Raw genomic sequence first — 19,396 nt, forward strand, 5'->3', positions numbered from 1 at the left:
TAGGCTACTACCCAGTGAATTTTGCATCTGAATCGATGCCTCTGTTTCAATGGATCTGCTGGCAGCCCTGTGAATTTCCAAAATTTGAATGGCTGGGAAACCCCTGCGTTCCCTATGCTGATAAGTGAATGGAAAAGATGCTGCTTCTCTCCCCAGCACTCCTCAATAAAGATCGTCCAGCTTTCTTGTATGCCAGACACCAGCAATCACAACCTTATTTGACTTCTCTTGGAAAACAAAAGCAAAATGCAAGAGATACTCAGCAGTCCTGGTAGCACCAGTGGAGAGAGATCCAGAGGAAACATTTAGAGACCAATGTAACTGTTCTTTTGAAGAAGGTTAGAAATACTGCCAGTTCGAAACAGTAATACAGGACTGGAAAGTTAACTGGTTTTCTCTCTCTGTAGACAGAGCCAGATCTCTTGAGTTTCTGCAGCATTTTCTGCACAAGAGTCAAAGTTTTTAACAGCATGGAAAGAGGTCCTTTGACCTGTCGTGTCTGCCCAAGTTATCAAATATCCATCTAATTCTAAATCCATTTTTGAGCATTTAGTCCATAGCCTTGTATGCAATAGCACTTCAAGAGCTCATCTGAATAGTTCTTAAATATCTTGAGTGTTCCTGTCTCTACCACTCTTTTAGACAGTGGCTTCCAGAAACTCTCAGAGTTCTGTGTGAAAATGTTTCCTCAAATCCCGTCCAAACCTCCTGGTCCTTTTTCTTAAAATTTCACTCCTGAGCTATTGATCCCTGAACTAAGGAGAAATGTTTCTCCCTATTCCCTGTCTGTATCCCTCTGAACTTGGTATACCTCAATCAGATCTTTCCTCAGCTATAAAGGGAATAGTTCCAATTTATCTAGTCTCTCTTCATAGGTAAATCACTCCAGGCCAGATATCATCCTGGTGCATTTCTTCTGTATCCTCTCAACTGCAATAACATCATTTTTATTTCAATAAAGTTGCCAAAACTGCTTTGTTTCTCCAACACTTTCTGTTTTTTGCAGATCTCCAGCTTCCACAGTACTTTGCTTTTACTCACTACTAATCAAAATTAATTCTTTGGTTCTGTTTGAGAGATCTTTATGTTTTGTGGTGTAAATTCTGCACAAATGCAATTCTTTTCAAATTTGCAACAATCTCAGTTTTAATTGCATTAAATGATCACTTTGTTCTGTATATAGCAAATATTAAATACCAAATATTGTTGGAAACATAGACAGTGAGTTAGCAATTCCAAAATTAAATGTAAGGTAATGTATCAACAGTGACAACAATTATCTACATAACAGCTTTAACATAATCAAAGGCCCCAAGTTACTTCATAGGAACATTACAAAGCAAGGTCCAACACATAGCCAAGATAACAAGGTGTGGAGCCGGATGAACACAGCAGGCCAAGCAGCATCTCAGGAGCACAAAAGCTGACGTTTCAGGCCCAGACCCTTCATCAGAGAGGCGGTCTAGGCCCGAAACGTCAGCTTTTGTGCTCCTGAGATGGTACTTGGCCTGCTGTGTTCATCCAGCTTCACACTTTGTTATCTTGGATTCTCCAGCTTCTGCAGTTCCCATTATCTCGATAACAAAGCATGGAGCTGGATGAACACGGCAGGCCAAGCAGCATCTTAGGAGCACAAAAGCTGATGTTTCGGGCCTAGACCCTTCATCAGAAAAGGGGGATGGGAGAGGGTTCTGAAATAAATAGGGAGAGAGGGGGAGGCGGATCAAAAATGGGCAGAGGAGAAGATAGGTGGAGAGGAGACAGACAAGTTAAAAAGGCGGGGATGGAGCCAGTAGAGGTGAGTGTAGGGAGGGAATAGGTCAGTCCAGGGAGGACAGACAGGTCAAGGGGGCGGGATGAGGTTAGTAGGAAGGAAATGGGAGTGCAGCTTGAGGTGGGAAGAGGGGATAGGTGAGAGGAAGAACAGGTTAGGGAGGCGGGGATGAGCTGGGCTGGTTTTGGGATGCGGTGGGGGAAGGGGAGATTTTGAAGCTTGTGAAATCCACATTGGTACCATTGGGCTGCAGGGTTCCCAAACGGAATATGAGTTGCTGTTCCTGCAACCTTCGGGTGGCATCATTGTGGCACTGCAGGAGGCCCAGGATGGACATGTCGTCCGAGGAATGGGAGGGGGAGTTGAAATGATTCGCGACTGGGAGGTGCAGTTGTTTATTGCGAACCGAGCAGAGGTGTTCTGCAAAGCGGTCCCCAAGCCAGCACTTGGTTTCCCCAATGTAGAGGAAGCCACATTGGGTACAGCGGATGCAATATACCACATTGGCGGATGTGCAGGTGAACATCTGCTTGATGTGGAAAGTCTTCTTGGGACCTGGGATGGGGGTGAGGGGGGAGGTGTGGGGGCAAGTGTAGCACTTCCTGTGGTTGCAGGGAAAATGCTGTGGGGTGATGGGGCTGGAGGGGAGTGTGGTGTGGACAAGGGAGTCGCGGAGAGAGTGGTCCCTCCGTAAAGCAGACAAGGGTGGGGAGGGAAAATGTCTTTGGTGGTGGGGTCGGATTGTAGATGGCGGAAGTGTCGGAGAATGATGCGTTGGATCCAGAGATTGGTGGGGTTGTATGTGAGGATGAGGGGAATTCTCTTTTGGTAGTTATTGCGGGGGCGGGGTGTGAAGGATGAGTTGCGAGAAATGCGGGAGACACGGTCCAGGGCGTTCTGGACCACTGCGGTGGGGGAAGTTGCAGTCCTTGAGAAACGAGGACATCTGAGATGTACAGAAGTGGAATGCCTCATCCTGGGGGCAGATGCACAGGAGGTGAAGCAATTGGGAATAAGGGATGGAATTTGTGCAGGAAGGTGGGTGGGAGGAGGTGTATTCCAGGTAGCAGTGGGAGTCGTTGGGCTTGAAATGGACATTGGTTTCTATGTGGTTGTCTGAGATGGAGACAGAGAGGCCCAGGAAGGTGAGAGATGTGATGGAGATGGTCCAGGTGAACTTGAGGTTGGGGTGTAAGGTGTTAGTGAGGTCCATGAACTGTTTGAGCACTGAACAGTTCATCCACTTCACTGAGGAGTTCAAACAGTTCATCCACTTCACTAAGGAGTTCAAACAGTTCATCCACTTCACCGAGGAGCTTGAACAACCTCAAGTTCACCTGGACCATCTCCAACACATCCCTCACCTTCCTGGATCTCTCTGTCTCCATCTCAGGCAACCACCTAGAAACCGATATCCATTTCAAGCCCACCGACTCCCATGGCTACATAGAATACACCTCCTCCCGCCCACCTTCCTGCAAAAATTCCATTCCCTATTCCCAATTCCTTCGCCTCAGCCACATCTGCACCCAGGATGAGGCATTCCACTCCGGTACATCTCAGATGTCTTTGTTTTTCAAGGACCGCAACTTCGCCCCCACAGTGGTCGAGAATGCCCTGGACCGTGTCTCCCGCATTTCCCGCAACACATCCCTCACACCCCATCCCCACAATAACCACCAAAAGAGAATTCCCATCATCCTCACATACCACCCCACCAACCTCTGGATCCAACGCATCATCCTCCGACACTTGCGCCATCTACAATCCGACCCCACCACCAAAGACAGTTTTCCATCCCCACCCTTGTCTGCTTTCCAGATGGACCACTCTCTCTGTGACTCCCTTGTCCGCTCCACACTCCCCTCCAACCCCACCACACCCGGCACTTTCCCCTGCAACTGCAGGAAGTGCTACCCATTTTCTGATGAAGAGCCGAGGCCCGAAACGTCAGCTTTTGTGCTCCTAAGATGCTGCTTGGCCTGCTGTGTTCATCCAGCTCCACACTGTATTACCCCATCTCTGTAACCCTGCATTTCTCATGGCTAATCCTCCTAGCCCGCACATCCCTGGACGCCATGGGCAATTTAGCTTGGCCAATCCATCTAACCTGCAGATCTTTGGACAATTGGAGGAAACCACAGCACCCAGGGGGAGCCCATGCAGACATAGGGACAATGTGCAAACTGCACACAAACAGTCATCCAAAGCTGGAATCGAACCTGCCACTGTGAGGCAGCAGTGCTAACCACTGAACTACCTGCCACCCCTGGAAGTCCATGTTTAAAATCATTACTTCCTCTTCAGCTGTTTTACTGATTCAAAAAACTGCAACAAGTCAATTAGATGACTTTCTGTCAAGAAATCAGTGTTGGGCCTCCTGAATTGACCCACATTTAAATAGTGAAGGAATAGAATCAATCAAAGACAAAAAAACTTGTTATTTATACATGGAAGAAGAGAGCATAGCAAGGTATTAAGTAAATACTTCGCACATATCCTTACCAAGTCTCTCTTAATTATGTCCTGAATTGTTTTTTTCCAGAACTTTTCAAATGACCGACTTAATCTGTCTCAGGTTCATTTGCTAGGCTATCCTTTTTTGAAACTGGGCATAATGTTTGCAATTCTCCAGTTCCATGGCACAACCCAAGATCAAAGAAGGCTGAAAAATTATTGCCAGTGCTTCCGTAATTTTCAGACTCACTGTTTTTTCCTCATCCAGTCCCAGTGCCTTGTCTATATTAAATCCAGATAACATATGTCTCCTCATCATCAATTTTTAACCCTTCCAGCAACTCAATTTCCTTTTCTTCAGGACTCTTCTTCTGTTGTAAAGACATGTGCATGGTATTCACTCAGGAACAATATCTAGTACTTCTCCTGTCTCATTGAACTGAAAACAAACTGCTGTATCAAGAAACATCACTGACTGAGAAACATGATGGTATCTTGCAATTTTTGGGGATTGACAAATTATATAATGTATAATTCAATAATTCATCAGCTATGGCATTCCTATTTGAAATCAATGCTAACTGTTCTTTATTACAATTTTGACTTCTATATCGTTCTTTATCTGTGTTAATTTATGGTGTAAAAATTCCAGTACAGAATAGTTACAGGTAGAAGCAATTTGCACCATCCTGTCCACAAAGCTTTCTGTATTGGCATGGTGGCTCAGTGGTTAGCACTGCAGCCTCTCAGCACCAGGGACCTGGATTCGATTCCAGCCTTGGGTAACTGTCTGTGTGGGGTTTGCACATTCTCCCCGTGTCTGCGTGGCTTTCCTCCCACAGTTCAAAGATGTGCAGGTTAGGTGGATTGGCCATGCTAAATTGCCCATAGTGTTAAGGGGTGTGTGGGTTATAGCGGGTTGGGTCTGGGTGGGATGCTGCAACGGGCGGTGTGGACTTGTTGGGCCGAAAGGCCTGTTTCCACACTGTAGGGAATCTAATCTAAAAGGAAACCAGGCTGACTCAATTCCCCACACCAGAAGCTGGTATGTTTCCTTTCTTTAGATAATTATCAAATTCCCCTTTAAAGACAACAGAAGAACTGACCTCAACCAATGCATTCCAGATCCTAACAGCCCTGCTGCACGAATACGTTTTTTCTCATGTTATCTTTGGTTCTTTTATCTTTTACCCCAAATCAGTGTCAACAGGTTCACAACCCTTCCGTCAATGGGAACAGTTTCTCCTCACAATCTGGAACAGTTTAAATCCCAATTCCATTCACAGCGTAGTTAATCTCTCCCAGTGACAACGTTTTTCTTTATCATGTGTGATCTCGAGCTGTGATTATAAAAGCTTGTTGACCAAACAGTTGAAAAATTCAAACCTCCTAATTCAGCTGCGATTGACGTTAAAAGTATTTATTTATTTGTTGATTTATGCAGAGCGGAATTGTTTGGAAGCTTAACAAAAATAAAGAACTGTAGATGCTGGACATTTGATCCTTTGAGGTTCACTGGACTCGAAATGTTAGCTTTGTTTATCTCTCCACAGAGACTGACGGATGTTTCTCCAGCATTTTCTATTTATGTTTGTTTGGAAGCTTGCTGTTTCAGTCTTCCATTAAAAAAAGGAAAGAACCAAATAATTAATTTGTTAAAGATGTGGAAAAAACTCAGAGAAAAAATGTTCTGCTTGGCACAGTTGCTGTGTATTTTGTAAATACATTATTGCAGTCAAGACAAAGAGTTAAAATATTTGGTCTCTTGCATTTTCTTGTTTAATTTTCAATGTCAGTTTGACATCTGTGATACTGATATAAGTCACAGAGTTGTACAGCACGGAAACCCTACAGTCCAACTCATCCATGCTGACCAGATATCCTAAATTAATCTAGTCCCATTTTCCAGCGTTTGGCCCATATCCTTCTAAATGCTTCCCATTCATATACCCATCCAGGTGCCTTTTAAATGTTGTAATAGTACCAGCCTCCATCACTTCCTCTGGCAGCCGACTCCCTACACACAACACCTTCTGCATGAAAAAGTTGCCCCTCAGGTCTCCTTTCAATCTGTACCCTCTCACCTTGAACCTACACCCTCTGGTTTTGCACTCCCCTAGCCTGGGGAAAAGAGCTTGACTATTCACCCTGTCCATGCCCCCTCATGATTTCATAAACCTGTCCCAAGGTCACCTGTGGGCAGTGAGTAAAGGGTGTGTTTAAGTCAGTATTACAATCCAGGGAGCCTTAGCTTGCATCTCCAGTCTGTAACTGAAGAGCCGAGTCTTCACCAACATTGGGCTCAGTGAGACAAAGGGGCAATCGAATATAAAAAAGAACAGAGAATGCTGGACAAACTCAGCAGGTCATCTGTGGCGAGAGAAACAGTGTTAACATTTCGACTCCCGCATCACGCTTCTACATACAGACTTACTGAGTGTCTCCAGCATATTGTAATTTTTATTTCAGAGTTCCAGTATTTTGCTTTTAATCGAGCAATCGGATTAACTCCTTGATCCCTGTGCAGGGTCTAACACTGAGAAAGCATCTGTGCGGACAGTAAGACCGACGTGATGTGAATCCCTCCCTGTCGCTTTCAAATATCGGAACTGCGCTGGCCTTTCTGCCGTTAGCCTTTATTATTCCAGTCAATAATCGTTGGCAACGGAGTACAAGAGAATAAAATATGCAACGCCCAGCCTCGGAGCTTTCAAAAGTTTGTGAAGAATTTGTTCAACATCTTTTGTGACATCACAACGGACAGTCTGGTAACAAAGTGCACATCACAGCTCTGCGGGATGTACCTGCCCCCAGGCTCTCACCCTCTCCACAATGTTGCTGTGAACAGATGCCTTGCCAATTCCGCGCCTGTGCACCTTTTGTGGTTACACGGTGTAAACACAAAACAGCGTCATGGCCACCTAGCGCTGGAGGGAGAAGGAACTTTTCTGATCAATTGTCATCGTTAATTGCAAATAACAAGCAGGATGTATCGAAGGCAGAGGATCGATTTCTTTGCTTGTGAAGAAATACCCAGGGAAATGCGTGAATGCTTTATCGTTACAAGATACCGAAGGCCGAATTCTACAGTCGCCGAGTGCTTGCGTTCTGTCCTGCAACCCACAAACGAAACATTTAACTTTTGGACTCATTGCATCCCATTGCTATTTTTCCTGTATCGCTTTGATCAATTACTCTTCAAGAACGAGGAGGTTTGCTATGATCATCCATTCCTTTTACCGATGTGGTGCTTTGCATTTGGGGTCATAACTATCTTTGCTGAAAGCTGCGCCGCACATTTATTTAACACTCTCTCACAGCAGCTCCGATACATCTTCCACTACATGGATTACGTCGCCTTCAACGTTTATGGGTTTGGATCCACTATCGCCTGTTACTACTATATATTCCCATTCCTGACCGTCATGAACCCTGTTCTGCTGGAAGAGAGTGGACAATGTTCAGAATACACTGATGTGGTCAAATTTTATTCTGGTTTCTGTATTCCTGGGACTTTATCGTTGCTCGTTATTTGCACTATTCTTATTTGCAAGAGTTGTATTGACTGGGCACAACATCGCTACACAGTCAGAGCAATCGTGTTTCTCATTCCACTCAGCGTGTCAGTGCCCATATTCATAGATATTTTTTATTTTGACTTTCCTTTAAAAAATCCACACATATTTTTTCATTTTTGGAGACAGTGCACCTGGCTTCTGTTCGCGATTATGTTTAATACGAGCAGAATTCCAGAGAGGTTTTGGCCGGGTCAGTTTGATGTGATAGGACAGAGCCATCAATGGTTCCATTTGTTTAGTTTCCTGACTGTTTATGATCAACTGTGTTATTTGGAATATGGGTTCAACACTTTTGTCAAGTCTCCAGTAATCATCCCAAACTTTGCTGACACAGTGGGAGCAATGGTCCTTTTGTTACTGAGCTTTTTACTGGTAATTAAAGGAATTGCTTAGCAGTCGCCTGTTTACATATAGAATTTTAAAAGTTTCTAAGTTGATGATCCTTGCCACAAGAAAATTATGAATCTAGCCCACTTTGCCTGCTTCCAGGAATACAGCACTTTTTTCCCATATTTCATCATCTTTTAAAATTTGCAGATTTTCGAATAGCAGAGATGAAAATGTTTATCGGAGTGGGTCAAAGTAATTTATAATAGAGGTTAAATTTTGCATGATGTACAGCAAGACGGCTCATTTAATCTCCTCTTATGCCTTCCTGTATTCTTAAGAGGTGTTCTGCAAAAGTGTTCTTTCTGCACTTAGCTTGCGTCTCACATGAGAATTTAATTGGCAAATTCTTTTCATTAGAATGCAGTCTGTACTATCTATTATTTTCAGATATTATTCAACTGTAAGTGCCTTGAGTATTGTGATCCCCGCCCCAGCAGGCTCAGTCTTTCTTTAGCAGATGATCGCTCATCCTTTATTAAGACACGATTGGAGAATAAGACAAAGGAAGTATCGGTAAAATTATAGACATTTTTGAGACTTACCGTGCAGTAATGTGAACAATTTTGATCTCCATACACAAAGGACAGATATGATTCGCTCGGGGGCAGTGCAATGAAAGTTCAGTGGATTAATTTCTGGGCTGGGAAGGGTGTGCTCATTAAATTGAACGTATATACCATGATACTTAGAATAATGAAAAATGATCACATTGAGATGGTTAGCACTACTGCCTCACAGTGCCAGGGACCTGGGTTCAATTCCAGCCTTGGGCAACTACCTGTGTGGAGTTTGCACATTCTTCCTGCGTCTACGTGGGTTTCCTCTGGGTGCTCTGGTTTCCTCCCACAGTCCAAAGATGTGCAGGTTATGGTGGATTGGCCATGCTAAATTATCTATAGTGTTCAAGGATGTGTAGATTGGGTGGGTGATCGGGAAAATGGGTCTGGGTGGGATGCTGTGAGGGTTGGTGTGGACTTGTTGGGCCGGAGGGCCTGTTTCCACACTGTAGGGAGGGATTCAATAAAAGCATCAGAATATGGGGTCAGCTATTTCTTTATTCAGATTGTGAATCTTTACAATTCTCTGCCCCAGAGAATTATGGATACTTTGTTATTGGGTACATTCGTGAATGAGTTTACTACAATTTTGGACTTTATGGGGACAGAGGGAAGTTGATGCAGAAGTTCAATCATGATCACAATGAACATCGACTCATTCTGAAGAAAGGTCACTGGACCCGAAGTGTTAATTCTGAATTTTTCTTCACAGAGGCAGCAAGACCTGTTGAGTTTCTCCAGCAACTTCTGGTTTTGTTCCTAGCAATGAAAGGCAGTGTAGGCTAATCTGAAAAACTGCCCTACTCTTGCTCATTCTTTACGTTCTTGAGTTTGAGTGAAACTGCAACATGAGTAGGAAATTAATTTTCGTTTTTGCATAAGAAACAACTTTCATTCACATCATATCTCAGCCAAAAATACAACAATCGATAGGAGAAGATTCCTCAGATATTTATAGAAGACCTAACAAAGTAGTGGAAAAACCGAACAACTAAGGATGCTGTAAATCAGGAACAAAAGCAGAAGTTGCTGGAAAAACTCAGCAGGCCTGGCAACACTGCCATGTGGCATCAGATGCATACTCTCTCCTATTCTCTCCAACAGCATCGCATCACACTTGCTCAGGGTTGTACCGTTCCACAGTTCCGCTTCATCCTCTGGCTCATCCATCATGCTAACAAGATACTTATTCTTTTCCTTTCAGGCATCAAGACCCACAAAATACAACAACTCAGAGATACACATGGTTTTCTCGAACCTTCCTCTCTCCTTCCTTCTGATCCCCCCCCCACCCAACCTGCTGCTCTCCAATGCTGAACGTTCTGTACACAGCCATGGTCTCAGCTTTATTCCCCTGCATCCCCAACTTAACAAATTTTGGGCATGACATAACATCAAACTCTTATTTCGCTGTCTTCGCCTCTGTGCCCATTTCTTTGGACAAGAGTCCTCTAGCCGCCCCGCAGACCCCCTCGCCCAGTTTCAACACCCTCCCTTCAGCCTTGTACCTGCACTTGATCTGTTCATTCAGAACTGTTGACATGATATTGGTCACGTCAATTTCTCCACCCCCCTCCTCACCCAATCCAACTATCTCCCTCCAAACTGACTGCACTCTATGTGCTTAGATCCAGCCCTTACTTTGTTATTAAGCCTGCTGATAAGGGTGATGCTGTTGTAGTCCGGCGTACTGATCTCTACATTGCAGAGACCGAGCACCAGCTCTCAGATACTTCTCCTATCTTCCCTGGACCATGACTCTACCATGACACATCAGGCCATTGTATCAACTGTGGTAACTGATCTCATTTCACCTGGTGATTCCCCCACACTCCCCCCCCGCCCCATGCCCACTGCCTCCAAGCTGATAGTCCCCCAGCCCTGGCACAGCTCACTTCTACCTCCTGCCAAAAATCCACAAACAGGCCTGTCCAGGCAGATCCATTGTTTCAGCCTGCTCCTGCCCCACAGAACTCATCTCTTCCTGCCTTGACTCCGTCTTCTCTCCTCTTGGTCCAATTCCTGCCCACATATATCCATGATTCCTCTGACATTTTACCCTGCTTTCAAAACTTCCTGTTTGCAGATTCCAGCCACCTCCTCTTTACCATGGATGTGCAATCCCTTTACACATCCATTCCCCACCAGGAGGGTCTTAGGACTCTCCGCTTCTTCCTGGAGCAAAGACCTGAATTGTCTCCACCCACCACCATACTTCTCCACTTGGCCAAACCCATCTTCACTCATTTCTGGGGATAGACTGGCCACTAATATCTATTACAAACCCACTGATATCCACAGCTACCTGGACTACACATTGTAATATCCTGCTTCCTGTAAAGACTCCATCCCATTCTCTCTGGTCATCCATCTATGTTGCATACATTCAGATGAGGCCAACTTCAACTAGGGAGCCTCCAAAATGTCCATCTTCTTCCTCAACCAAGGATTCTGCAGCACCGTTGTTGATAGGGCCCTCAACAGGGTCCGACCCATCTCCTGCACTTCCGCCCTCACCCCGTCTCTTCCCTCCTGCAACAGTGATAGGTTTCCCCTTATCCTCACCTACCATCCCACCAACATCCACACCCATAAGATCATCAGACACCGTTTCTGCCACCTCCAGCAAGATGCCACCAACAGACACATACTCCCGTCCACTCCCAAGTCTGCCTACTGCAGGGACAGCTCCCTCCGGGACATCCTGGTCCACTCTTCCTTCACACTCAACACCTCCTACAGCCCCATGGCACCTTCCCCTGAAACTGGTGAAGGTTCAACACCTGCCCATTTACCTCCTCCCTCCCCAGTATCCAAGGGCACAAACATACCTTCCAGGTGAAGCAACACTTCACCTGTACTTCCCAGAATCTAGTCTACTGCATTCGCAATTTGGTTTCCTCTACACTGGGGAAACGAAGCATAGACTGGCTGACTGCTTTGCAGAACATCTACGTTCTGCTCGCAAAAAAGACCGTGAGCTTCCAGTTGCCTGCTACTTTAATGCGCCACCCAGTTCCCTGGCCAACATCTCTGCCTCAGGTTTGCTGCAGTGCTCCAGCAAAGTTCAACACAAGCTGGAAGAACAACACCTCATTATCCACTTGGGGACCCTGCAGCCCTCCACACTCAATATCAAATACAATAATTTTAGGGCCTAAACTCTCCCATGTCCCCACCCCCTATCCCACATACCAGGCCTTATTATCACATGGCCTGCTATTACACACTACCCATTGTTACTTCACTAGCAGTCCCTGCCATTAACAGCTATTCACCCTCCTAGCCAAATCATTATCATTTAAGATAACAAAGTGTGGAGCTGGATGAACACAGCAGGACAAGCAGCATCTCAGGAGCATAAAAGCTGACGTTTCGGATCTAGACACTTCATCTGAAACGTCAGCTTTTGTGCTCCTGAGATGCTGCTTGGTCTGCTGTGTTCACCCAGCTCCACACTTTGTTATCCTGGATTCTCCAGCATCTGCAGTTCCCATTATCTCAAATCGTTATCATTTCCTTTGTTTATCCAACTGCTCTTCTCTCCAGGCTCTATCATTTATTCTATCATTAACTCCGACCCATTCTGCTCCCTTTTTTCACCAATAATGTAATCAACAAACATATAGAATTGGACACCATATACAATATAGCTTTAACGTGCGATGAACGGCTAAGGATCCTAGGATTGTATTCATTAGAGTTTAGAAGGTTGAGGGGTGATCTAATAGAAACTTACAAGATAATGTATGGCTTAGAAAGGGTAGATGCTGGGAAGTTGTTTCTTTTAGGCGGGGAGACTAGGACCTGTGGGCACAGCCTTAGAATTAGAGGGGGTAAATTTAAAACGGAAATGAGGAGACATTTCTTCAGCCAGAGAGTGGTGGGCCTGTGGAATTCATTGCCACGGAGAGCAGTGGAGGCTGGGACATTAGATGCCTTCAAGGCAGAGATCGATAAATTCTTGATCTCACAAGGAATCAAGGGCTACGGGGAGAGTGCAGGGAAGTGAAGTTGAAATGTCCATTAGCCATGATTTAAATGGCGGAGTGCATGTGATGGGCCGAATGGCCTTACTTCTACTCCTATGTCTTATAGTCTTAAGCTCATACAGATCAAAACCGGACATGATACTACTTACCATAACAGACCAGACAGTATAAATTCCAACCGGAGTAGAATGACATTGCTTCATTTGATGCTCCACTGACGATAACACCCAGCATGGTGACGAAACATCTGATCAATAAGCCAGCTTGGTGAGCAAATCAACAACTTTACGAGGCATCCACTCTGCACTTTGGGTTGAAGGTGTTTACAAATGCTTCAGCCTAAATTTTTGCACTTGTATGTTGGGTTTCTCCCACAACGGAGGAGAGAGATACTGTGGTCTGAGAATGGGATGGAGTCTTTACAGGAAGCAGGATAGGAGGATGTATAGTTCAGATAGCTGTGGGAATCAGTGGGTTTGTAGTAGATATTGATGGCCAGTCTATCCACAGAAATGAGTGAAGATGGGTTCGGGCAAGTGGAGGAGTTTGGTGGTGGGTGGAGACAATTTGTTAGTTAATTGCTCAACACTATTCATGACTTGAATGTAAAACTGATATTGGTAATGGTAATCATAGACTATTACAAAAATACAATGTCCTACAGGGAAGAAAATCTGCCATCCTTGCCTGGGCTGGATTAGGAATGACTCCTGACATGTAGCAATGTGTTTGACTCTTAAAATCCCTTTGAAATGCCTTAGTGAATCACTCAGTTTTATCTAAGCTGTTTAGGGACAGGCAATAAATCGTTACCTTGTCAGCAAAACCAATATCTCATGAATAAAGGAAATATGTAGAACTCATGAATCACACAGAGGTCCAGATATTAACACATACATAATTTTTTTTACTATTAGTCATTGCCACTGGATGTGGGTGTTGTTTGCTGGGCTAGAATTTCTGACCCATCCAAGGTGAAGGTGAACTACCTTCTTGAACCAGTGCAGTCCATTTGGTATAGATACACACACTGTTATTAGGGAGGGAATTTCAGGATTTTGACCCAGTGACACTGACTGAACGGTGATATATTTCCAAGTTAGGATGGTGACGGCTGAGAGGGGAACTTACAGGAGGCAGTGTTTCCATGTATCTGCTGCCCTTGTCCTTCTCACTGTAAGAGGCTTTGGGTTTGGAAGGTGCTGAGGAGCTTTAGTGAATTTCTGCAGTGCATCTTCTAACTAGTACACACCGCTGTTATTGAGTGTTGGTGATGTAGGGACTGAATGTTTATAGATTATGGCGTCAATTGACTGTGCTGCTTTGTCCTGCAGGGTGACAAACATCCTGAGTATTGTTGGACCCATCCAGGCCAGTGAGGAGTTGTCCATCACACCCCTGACATGTGCTTTGTAGATGGTGGATAGGCTTTGGGGAGTCAGAATCCACTCTGATGTTTCACGCACAGTGATGGGCATGCTGATCATAGCATTGACTTCTGATTCTGCAAGTTGCTGCAATGCAAGGGCCTCAGAAGGGAACACTGGTCAGGAATAGGTTACTTGCTGCAAGGCTCCTCATGGTGGCTCAGTGGTTAGCACTGCAGCCTCACAGTGCCAGGGACCTGGGTTTGATTTCAGCCTTGGGTGGCTGTCTGTGTGGAGTTTGTACGTTCTCCCCGCAGGCAGTGAAGAAAGCTAATAGCAACTGCAGGCAGTGAAGAAAGCTAATAGCATGCTGGCCTTCATACAAGAGGAATTGAGTATAGGAGCAAAGAGGTCCTTCTGCAGCTGTACAGGGCCCTGGTGAGACTGCACCTGGAATATTGTGTGCAGTTTTGGTCTCCAAATTTGAGGAAGGACATTCTTGCTATTGAGGGAGTGCAGCGTAGGTTCACGAGGTCAATTCCTCGAATGGCAGGACTATCACATGTTGAAAGATTGGAGCAACTGGGCTTGTATACGCTTGAGTTTAGAAGGATGAGAGGGGATCTGATTGAGACATATAAGATTAAGGGATTGGACACTCTGAAGGCAGGAAGCATGTTTCCGCTGATGGGTGAGTCCAGAACCAGAGGACACAGTTTAAAAATAAGGGGTAGGCCATTTAGAACAGAGTTGAGGAAAAACTTCTTCACCCAGAGTAGTGGACATATGGAATGCTCTGCCCCAGAAGGCAGTGGAGGCCAAGTCTCTGGATAGTTTCAAGAAAGAGATGGATAGAGCTCTTAACGATAGTGGAATCACGGGTTATGGGCATAAGGCAGGAACCGGATAGAGATTGTGGATGATCAGCCATTATCATAATGAATGGTGGTGCTGGCTCGAAGGGCCGAATGGCCTACTCCAGCACCTATTGTCTATTGTCTGTTATCTGCGTGAGTTTCCTCCAGGTACTCCGGTTTCCTCCCACAGTCCAAAGATGTGCAGACTAGGTGGATCAACTATGCTAAATTGCCCGTAGTGTTCAGGGCTGTGTGGGTTACAGGGGGATGGGTCTGGGTGGGATGCTTCAAGGGGTGGTGTGGACTTGTTGGGCCAAAGGGCCTGTTTCCACGCTGTAGGTAGTCTAATCTCTGACCTGCTGTTATGGCCACTTATATGACAAATCCAATTCATTTTCTGGCCATGCTAGTGATCCAAAATAAAAACAGAAAGCGGTGCAAAAACACATCAGCTGGCTAACTAGTTATCGCTGCTGCATCACAGCACCAGGGATCCAGGTTCAATTCCACCCTCAGGTGCCTGTCTGCATGGAGTTTGCACATTCTCCCCATGTCTGCATGGGTTTCCTCTGAATCCTGTTTCCTCCCACAGCTCAAAGATGTGCAGGTTAGGGTGGATTGACCATGCTAAATTGTCCATAGTGTCCAGGGATTTGCAGATTGAGTGGGTTAGCCATGGGAATACAGGGATATAGTTGTAGGTGCTGGTGTGTTTGCTGAGCTGGGAGGTGTGATAGCAAATGCTTCGTCCCCTTACTAGGTGACATCCTCAGTGCTGTGGAGACTCCTGTGAGGCCCTGTTGTCTTGTGCCATTTGGGATTTACATGGTCTGGTTTTTGCTGCTTCCAGTAGGTGCTGGTTCCGGCTGTGCGTGTAATGGTCAGTGTACCAAGTCTAATTCAATGTGTTTGTTGATGGAGTCTGCAGACGAATGCCTAGCCTCCACGACTTCCCTGGCTGTCCTCTGTTTGACTTGTCCAATGTGAGAAGTGTTGTCCCAGTTGAAAGTGTGGTTTCTCTAATCTGTATGCATTGAAACCAAGGATATCTGGTCATGTTGTTTAGTTGCTAGCTGGTGTTTGTGGATGTGCGTCGCTAGTTGTCTGCCTGTTTGTCCCATGTAGTGTTTTGTGCAGTCTCCGCATGGCATCTTGTAAACCACATCCGTTATGTCCATGGTATCTATTGGGTCTTTCACTCTGGTCAATTGCTATCTTAGTGTGGCTGCCGGTTTGTGTGCTGTCATGGTTCCTAGTGGTCTGAGTAGTCTGGCTGTCTGTTCTGAGGTGTTTTTTTATACATGGTATGGTATTGTGGTTATTGTTTTGGGTTTTGTGTCCCCTGATTGTGTGTTGGCTAGGCATCTGTGGATGAAGCTGTGGAGGTATCCATTCCTGGTGAAGACCTTGTAGAGGTGTTCTTCTTCTTCCTTCTGCAGATTGGGTGTGCTGCAGTGCGTAGCAGCCCTTTTCAACAGGGTCCTAATGCAGCTCCTCTTGTGTGAGTGGGGGTGGTTGCCGTGATAGTGAAAGACTTTGTCAGTATGTGTAGATTTCCTGTACACTTTTGTAGTAATATCACCATTCTGTTTTCTTTCCACCACCGCATCCAGAACCAGAATCAGCAAAAGCCGGACCATATAAACTTGAACTGGCACAAGACAACAGCGCCTCACGGGAGACTCCACAGCACTTAGGATGTCACCTAGTAAGGGGGACGAAACGTCTGCTATCAAACCTTCCAGCTTGGTGAACACGCCAACATCTACAACCAGCACCCCAGCTACAAATCTTCACTCAAACCCTAAATACCTATAGGCATGAAACGCTAAACCAAACAAGGAAGTAGGAATCCTGTGTGAACCGAACAAGCACCACATATCAACAACTCACATTCCTACACGAGTGCCACAACAAACAACTACAACATCCGTACTTAAGGTACAGACAACCAGTAAATAATCCAAGATAACAAAGTGTGGAGCTGGATGAACACAGCAGGCCAAGCAGCATCTCAGGAGCACAAAAGGTGACGTTTCGGGCCTAGACCCTTCAAGCCCACCGACTCCCACAGCTACCTAGAATACACCTCCTCCCACCCAACCCCCTGCAAAAATTCCATCCCCTATTCCCAATTCCTTTTCCTCCGCCGCATCTGCTCCCAGGATGAGGCATTCCACTCCCAAGAAAAGCTCTCTGATGAAGGGTCTAGGCCCGAAACGTCAGCTTTTGTGCTCCTGAGATGCTGCTTGGCCTGCTGTGTTCATCCAGCCTCACACTTTGTTATCCTGGATTCTCCAGCATCTGCAGTTCCCATGATCTCAGTAAATAACCCACATGCCAGAGAAACAGCCAGACAGAATGGCTGCAGGATGATACAAGTCATGATCATAGATGCCTGTTACTGACCCCACAAGTACAAACAAGAAATCATGCGCCAAGAGTCGATAATTTCAAAAGCGACCAATCAGGCATGGACTACGAGAATCAAATGGGCCATCACAATAACACAGAACTGAACCCCACACACAGAAACGAAAACAGCACTACAGAAAAAAATGACTAAATTGACCAATGACAGAGGACACACATGACTGACAAATGGATAAGGTACCTCTCCAACAGACTGCTCACAGATACAGAAAAAAAACTAGTACTAATCAAAAGACTGAACTGCAACTGCTGAAAAAAAGACTTCCTGGCAGCACTAGAGTCCACACTCAAAAACAACGGACTAAACAAAGAAACACAACAATGATCAGACAGAGATAATGGGAACTGCAGATGCTGGAGAATGCCTCTCCACCTATCTTCTTTTCTCTCCATCTTCGGTCCGCCTCCCCCTCTCTCCCTATTTATTCCAGAACCCTCACCCCATCCCCCTCTCTGATGAAGGGTCTAGGCCCGAAACGTCAGCTTTTGTGCTCCTGAGATGCTGCTTGGCCTGCTGTGTTCATCCAGCCTCACATTTTATTATCAATGATCAGGCAGAACCTACCGACAAGGGGAACACAAATGAACATACTTAACAAAGAGGAAAGGGGTGCCCTGAAGAACCTCAAAAAAGGACAAAAACATCATCGTTCCCGATGATAAAGGCAGAATGACTATGGCAATGAACAAAACTGACTACATACAAAAAGTTGTAGAACTACTTACAGATACACAAAACTACCAACAGAGGGAGTGGGACCCCACAACTAACAAACGGAATAGCCAATACACTACAGAACAAACACAAAACGGGACAGATAACAAATATAGAATTACAAGGAATGAAACCTGAAGGCAACAACAATCCAAGATTCTACGGACTGGCCAACTTCCACAAGCCTGACATAGCCCTCAGACCAATTGTGGCTTTACCAGGAACCCCATCACACAAATTAGCCAAGGAACTACAATAAAAGCTTAAACATCTAATCAGTAGTTCAAGACACTTCGTACAACCAACACAAGAATTCCTGGACAACATCAAGAACACTAAAATAGACAAAGAAGTGATGATCTCGCTTGATATAACAGCAGTGTTTATATCAATTGACAAAAACCTGGCCAAAGAAGCCATATCCAACCCACTAAACAAACACAGGAGATGGCAAAACAAGGAACAGATCAACAAACACTGTGTACTCAAACTACTGGACTTATCCTTAGCAACACACTTTACTTTCGAAGGCAAGAGATATGAGCAGATCAACAGGATTCCCATGGGCTCATCCATCTCTGGACTGATACCGGAGGTAGTCACGGAAAGACTGGAACAACCATCCACCCACAGATCCAACCCAAGCTTTGCATCAGACACACGGATGACACTTGTAACTATGAAAAGATCAGAAATTGAAAACACCCACTGACTCAACAACACCATACTCAGACGGATCAAATTTACTAGAGAAGAGGAAAACAACAACTGGTGGGCCTGTGGAATTCATTGCCACGGAGCATAGTGGAGGCCAGGACGTTAGATGCCTTCAAGGCAGAGATCGATAAGTTCTTGATCTCACAAGGAATCAAGGGCTACAGGGAGAGTTCAGGGAAGTGGAGTTGAAATGCCCATCAGCCATGATTAAATGGCAGAGTGGACTTGATGGGCCGAATGGCCTTACTTTCACTCCTATGTCTTATGGTCTTAACAACAAACTCCCATTCCTGGATGTGATGGTGCAAAGAAAAGTGAACGGTGACTTCACTACAAAAGTGCACAGGAAATTCACAGAGACTGACCAGGTCTTAAACTATTATGGCAACGACACAACTCACACAAACATTAACTCTGATTTCTTTTCTTCACAGATGCTACCTGACCTGCTGAGCTTTTCCAGCAATTTCTGTTTTTTGTCACACAACAGGAGCTGCATGAGGACCTGGTCCAAAAGGGCCACAACACACTGCAGCACACCCAATCTGCAGAAGGAAGA

General features: G+C 45.2%; 1 protein-coding gene across 1 annotated transcript; it reads left to right on the forward strand.

Annotated features, from left to right (window-relative positions):
* The first annotated feature begins 7,218 nt into the window (after positions 1-7,218).
* paqr9 (progestin and adipoQ receptor family member 9) lies at positions 7,219-8,202 on the forward strand. Its single transcript, XM_048541652.1, has one exon. The coding sequence runs from the start codon at positions 7,219-7,221 to the stop codon at positions 8,200-8,202; it is 984 nt and encodes a 327-aa protein (XP_048397609.1).
* The last annotated feature ends 11,194 nt before the right edge of the window (positions 8,203-19,396 follow it).

The sequence above is a fragment of the Stegostoma tigrinum genome, chromosome 14 (assembly GCF_030684315.1).
Source record: "Stegostoma tigrinum isolate sSteTig4 chromosome 14, sSteTig4.hap1, whole genome shotgun sequence".
NCBI lineage: Eukaryota > Metazoa > Chordata > Chondrichthyes > Orectolobiformes > Stegostomatidae > Stegostoma > Stegostoma tigrinum.

Excerpts from the sequence above, each read along its gene's own strand:
- paqr9 (XM_048541652.1), top strand. The coding sequence starts at position 7,219 with ATGTATCGAAGGCAGAGGATCGATTTCTTTGCTTGTGAAGAAATACCC.